This window comes from Tripterygium wilfordii, chromosome 19 (assembly GCF_013401445.1).
Source record: "Tripterygium wilfordii isolate XIE 37 chromosome 19, ASM1340144v1, whole genome shotgun sequence".
Classification (NCBI taxonomy): Eukaryota; Viridiplantae; Streptophyta; class Magnoliopsida; order Celastrales; family Celastraceae; genus Tripterygium; species Tripterygium wilfordii.
Window position 1 is genome coordinate 9,735,822 of NC_052250.1, and position 6,453 is coordinate 9,742,274.

Below are 6,453 nucleotides of genomic sequence, written 5' to 3' on the forward strand. Positions count from 1 at the left end.
GGAATTCAACAATGAATGCGTCGAATGGCAAGCTCCAATTTCTTCAGGTCGATGAGAGAAATTAGAGAAAGAAAGTTGAAAAGATAGTGGATCAAACGATTAAGGGTTAACATGTCATTCTATACAATGATATTTATGTAAACTATAAAAAAAATTAAAAAATAACGTAAAGTTAGTATTTTTTTTGGTGTGTAGATAAAATTTCCGGTAACTAATACAAGTAAATTGGGCCTCAAGAATAAGACCCATCATAAACTAATGAGAGAACCAGCCCACATAACTTACACAAGCCCATAACTAAGGGATCAAAAGCCTTCAAGGAGAAGGCCCAAGAAAACAAGAAGGGCACCAACTGAAGTTCATTGTCGAAGCTCCTCTGGATCATCTTACTTAGAGGGAAGCTGAAGGAAGATCGCAGCGGAAAGGGCATGATTTATGATATTGTACAATCATGATATGCATTATAACACATGCCTTCATATGACATTCTTCACTGTCGCTATCTTGAAATACCTAACTTAAAATATTGTATTCTCTACTTTCGAATGCATAATTTATAGATAACCCAAAACAAATTATGAGGACACTGTTCCCAAACCCTCACATAACTTTGCCCACCCTAACTTAAAATATTGTATATGCCCCTGGCGACTCCCTCGTGTTATGAAGCTAATGTCTTTTTATGAACATATGCGTAATATTATTTTGCGTAGATAATGGAGTGATTTTGCAAAATAGTCGGCCAACAATTTCGCTTTCATGACTTCGACTCTGTTACGATAGCTTAATTTGTGGATTGATGTCATTTAATTTACGGGCATTAATATTAAAATGAATAACCGACAGCTGCCTCTGTAGCTTTCAAAGACAATATTAAAAGTACCTATTCGTCGTTCATGCAGGAGGTAGATGTATCAAAATCATTGAAGGTTTACAAGTAGATGGATTTATGTGATGGATTCTTATGTACGTTTTTTTTAGTCAACGTGGGGTGACCTGTAGGCTATTAATAACGACTACATTGGTTACACCAATATGGTTTTTGCAAGTAGGAATCGAACTGAGACAATGAATGGTTTATAGCTCTCAAGTTGGACAATGTCTGATGTCCATCCCCACTGCGCACATTGCATGTACACACTGATGCACATATTGGCTTGCTTATCAATATAAGAACAAAATGTCGCCATGACTGACTCCCCGCACCATATACAGACGAAACAAGCAAGAGCACAAAGAAAACAAGTTGTGAAATTAATAGTGAAGACATTGTACACTACTTATCCTCCATTCTCTCTCTTTAATGTTGTAGTGGACAAAGAAGATGATCACCACGATGAGAAAGAAACCCATGAATGGGGAACGTATGGACCCTCCAAGCACCAAACCACTTGGGGGTTTCATGGATAAATCACATTTTATGATCCATGTTGTCGCATTTTTCATGCAATTTAATAGTAGAATCATTTCTTGGGTTGACCAATTTAAAGTAAACTCTTTGAGTGTGATTAGTTGAATCTCTTTTTGAAGTTGACTTTCATTAAAAATGGTCATATGCAAGTTGAGCAAAGATAGATAGTTATTGAGTCATGCTTCACTTATTCAGCTGCTAAGGTGTTAGAGCTTTGTTGCTTTTTATTGTGATTGGGTGTTCTATTTTCTCCACCCATGCACTCTTATCATCCCTTTTGGAACCACTCCTTAATATTCATTGATTTTGCTTCCATTCCCTTAATAGTAAATGACGGCAGACGCATAAAACTTCAATAGCTCTCTCTCTTTCTGAATCTCACATAATTGTGTATGTTTTGATTTGCTATTAACAACATGGTAGCTTAACCCAAGTTGACCTAATTACAGATAGGGTTAATTATACTTTTCAATACCGAAAGATAGGGCGTGTTACAACTCAGTTACCGTAAGTGATCGGACCTCTATTTTGAGGTCCTAATGTTCTTTTATTCGGATGTTCTAACACTTAAGTAGTGTATTTATGTTTAATTTAGTTAATTTTACTCTTCTGGTTGTCTCTCATTGGTTTTACATAAAACTGGGTAAAATGACTGGATTGAAGATGTTTGGAGCTGGAGAGAGGAGCTGGAAATTCATCAAGTGTCCGGACACCAAATACATCTGTCCGGACACTACCTTCTGGACACCCAATTGTACAGTCCGGACACTTCCTTCGCAAAAAGAGTCAGAGGCTTCTGAAATCTCAAAATGTGTAAAGTGTCCGGACACCTAAGAAGCGTCCGGACACCTGTCGCAAATCTGCAACTTTTTGAGCTGAAATTTCAGGGGCATTTGGGGCAAATCTTAAATGTAATCAATGGGGGATGATTGTATAATGGTAGTTAGGTATTTTTCGTTGTAGAAAGAGGGGAAAACCCTAAGATTTGGGGGCTACCTCATTCATTCCATTCCACAACTTTGAGCCTCCATTGTAATTTCTCTCTTTCTCTCTCTAGGGTTTTTGCTTAGTTATTGTGATTTTGGTTGTAAACATTGGTTTTCTTCTATAAAATTGATGTTTATGTTCATTATGATGAGTGGCTAAGTTCTTTTTCTAGTTTCTAGTCCCGAACAGTAGGTGCTAGGTTTCGATTACTCAAGGTATGCTTTAAGAGTCATAACTTTGATCTCTCTCCTTTAATTTTGTGATATTTGTGTGATTGAGTGTATGTGAATAGCATGTTGATTGTGTTCTTGGATTGTCTAGTCTAGGGATTCAATTTAATATGCTTGATTGAGAATTATGAAATCTCAATATATGCATGATTTCCTTAATTAATTGAGTTTTCTATTGTATAGCTGTTAATTATGTGTATTGATGATGGGGTTTTGGGTTAATTATGGAATGTGCATGGGAGAGTTATGGTTTATTGGTCTATGAGTGTGAAACTAGGGTGTTAACTAAGTCGAGCCTCAAGGGGGAACATTAATCCATAAAATCAGGTGTTTATCCCTTTGCGTTCATCGTAGACCAAGAGGTCCGATGGCCTACATGATTGATAGTATTGCACGATGCATTGTGTATGGTTGTTTGTGTTTGTAATGATACCTTGAGTATAAGAATCAAGTAGCCACCGGGACGGATTAGAGACTAGATTTTTAATTAATTGTTTTAAATTCAATTCTTGCTTACTTTAGTTACGAACTACCGAGTCATTCGGCCTATTTCATTTACTTACTTTTATTTGCCATTCATTACGTTTATTAGTAAGTTGTTTGTATTTCATTCACCACCAACTTTGCATTGCTTCCTCGTGGATATGATACCAGACTTTTATTACTTGTCGATACACTACACTTGGGGTAAGTACACACACACTTTGGTGTCGGTCAATAGGTTCATTTGTTCCAGCGAAATCGCCCAATATTTCAAAATGAGACAAAACACTTAGTCGGGCAGATTTCATCTCACATAATTGTGTATGTTATGATTTGCTATTAACCACATAGTAGCTTAACCAAGATGATCTAAGTACGGATAAGGTTAATTATATTTTGAAGCACCGAAAAGATAGCATTTGTTCCAATGGAATCATCCAATATTTCAAATGAGACAAGACACTTGCTCAGGCAAATTTCATATCATCTCGGTCTGACTTTCTGCCAATGTGACATTAGTAAACAAGATTTTGGTCAACAAATACTTATGGGCCAAATTAGATGCACTTAAAAGGAACCATTGTCACCAAAACTAATTCCAAAATAGTCACTGAAATCTACAAAATTAAAGAAGGGAATTGGAACCCAAATCTCAAAAATTAGGATTGATCCTTCATTAACAACTATTGGCCCATTTTGTTGCATTCTCCAGGAAGAAATGCCTCAGCAATTTGAAAATATCTTAAACAAAGCAAAAAAATTGATAGGGAAGTCCATCATAACCTGTGTATATCTTTCAAATAAGTAAGGAACGCACATGAATAAAGAGAGAACAGAGGCATAGACATCACATATTCTCTTGGAAAGTATGAACATAATTTTTGAGTAAGCAGAGACCAGCTGAGCTTCATTTTTACCGACACCCACAAAGCTACAAGCTGGGCCTCTCAAAACCACTCACTTCCAAATAACAAACCAAAGTATACATACAATAATAAAAAAAAGTTTCGAAAAGGATTTGCTGCTGCTGCTGTAAAACAGATGAGATTCCGGGGACCTGTATATGCAAAAGCATCCCTCTGGCAATACTTCCTCTGGTTCATATTGTAATGCTAATAGTCCATTCTTTTATCTGGACAACTATTTACTTCTGCGGCTCCAATTCATTTGCACCAATGAAGGTACCATGAAAACCATATGGAACTCTAGATGGAAGCTTGATAGTAGCTTCCAACTCCAATGTCATGGCATTCACGATTTGCAGCTCCGATTTCCACTCTTTCTCGTCATGGACGAAAGCCAAAATGTACCCATCGTCCTCCCTTTCCGAATTGGCAGTTCTAGGAAGAAACAAAGGTTCTCCTCCGAACATCTCTTCTCCATAGATATACTTGGTAGCTTCACCTGTAGCAAGGTCCACTTTCGCAAAACCAGAAACTTTAGGCCACGGCTCTGCGAGGGCCAAGTAGGCGAACTGGGTCTTTCTACCGAGCAGGTTCCGGTTCACCATTCCAGCCTCCAGATTGACTTGTTCAGGACCTGGAATGATCGGGCGTCGCGTGGACTTTCCTGTCTTGAGGTTTAGCCGAATCTCGGATAAAACACTCTCTAAGCTTTCGTCACTTTCGTTGAAAATGGAGTCTGGAGGAGTCATACATGACCCAACCACAACAATCTCATCACTCTCTGGCTCCTCCCACGCATTCCAGAGATGGAAACAGAAACACTCAGGAACTTCGACCCATTTAATCTTAGAACCATCACTTGCATTCTTGTCCAGAACACCAAACCTTGCAATCTTGTTCTTGTCATACACTACAGGAGAGCCTCCCCGAATCATTTCGGGTAATTGGAACACCACCTGCTGATCGGGGATGACAATGAAATTCTCTGTGATCGCGAAATCGTGCATCATCGTTGGTTGATCAACTGGGATTTCCACATCAGGAGATTTAGTTCCATTAGGGGAGAATTTGAAATATTTCAAGTACGGCTTCTGGACAACATCGTAGCTCAAAGCGAATAGCTCGCCGGATACCGGGTCGACTTTCGGGTGGGCAATCATGGTGGATTTAAGCTGCCCATCAAAATCATATCGACCGACGGTCTTCAGGTCGCCGGAGGGAAGGACACGAACATGGTAAGGCAAATCATCCTCAGACATCGCTAGTAGTCGATTGTTGAAGTAGACGAGTCCGGCGTTGGCGACACCAAGTCCGTGGGTCGGGTCGACTAACCCGAATAGTCCTCGAGCATAGAACAGCACAAGTCTCGCTATCCCAGAGTGTCCATGGAGTTCCCCAATGGCTTTTGGGAATATTGGACGACCCAATTCACGCTCCTGAACCAGACGGTTCGTTTCGGTGAACCAGCAGGCATAGCTCGCAGACCCGTTTTCGAACCTGACAGAGTGGATCATTCCATCCCCGTCAAAGAAGTGGTGACCGGCGATCGGCTCGTGAAGTGGGTTCGCACCGTTCCGTACATACACACCTCGAATACATTCTGGGATTTCCCCGATCATCGGGAGATTGTGTCGGACGGGTTGTTCAGGCACCGGAGAAAAATTGCCGGAAATTTGAATGCAAGGATCAGCAGTTTTGGGGAGTGGGTGTTGTTGTTCTTTAGAAATCAAAGTTTGTTCAACAGCATCGAAAGCCATAGCTGCCAGTCTCTGCAACAAGTTCCATGGTTGAACTTTATCAGTGGAAGGAACAGAAATAGCGGGTGTTGATGGCGTATAGGCGGGGGATTGTTTGGGTAAATGCAGAATTGAAGGTGTTTGTAGAGAACAAGTGACTTTGTTGGGCTTTCCTATGGGCCTGGAGCCGAAGCCCACCAATGAAGAAGAAGAATGGCGTGAAGAGGAAGAAGAAGAAGATGAAAATTTAGGTTGAATCCAAGTAGTAGTAGTTGCTGATGTTGGAGAAGCCATGGTTCCGCTATTTTGGCAAAGTAGAAAGAGTATTGAGAGGGTTGATTGTCTATGAAGAGTAATGTTGATGTGTACTTTGAGTTTGGCTTGGCGGTTTGGGTTTTTTGAGGGTGAGAGGACTGGGTATATATGGGGGAGAATAGAGAAAGGTGGGGTCTACCACAAGCATGTAAGAGAACACCACGTGTAATTTTACCAAGAAAGGATTGAGGTTTTTTCTACAAAAAAAAAAAAAGAAGATATATTCTAGAAAGAGAGAACAGAAAGTTCCTTAAATTTGGAGCAATCACAGACTTAAGGCTGATAAAAACGAATCAAACCGATCGATTGATCGGTTTTTGTTAAACAATGAGGACCGATCGAAAAACCCGATTGAATAATTGAAAAAACTAACTAAGCCGTCAATA

At 39.7% G+C, this 6,453-nt stretch overlaps 1 protein-coding gene across 1 annotated transcript; it reads right to left on the bottom strand.

Moving 5' to 3' along the window:
• Nucleotides 1–3,933: 3,933 nt before the first annotated feature.
• On the bottom strand, nucleotides 3,934–6,133 carry LOC119985327 (9-cis-epoxycarotenoid dioxygenase NCED1, chloroplastic-like). The gene has a single exon (XM_038829593.1). It carries the CDS (start codon nucleotides 6,044–6,046, stop codon nucleotides 4,256–4,258), a length of 1,791 nt encoding a protein of 596 aa, XP_038685521.1. The 5' UTR covers nucleotides 6,047–6,133; the 3' UTR covers nucleotides 3,934–4,255.
• Between the last annotated feature and the right edge of the window lie 320 nt (nucleotides 6,134–6,453).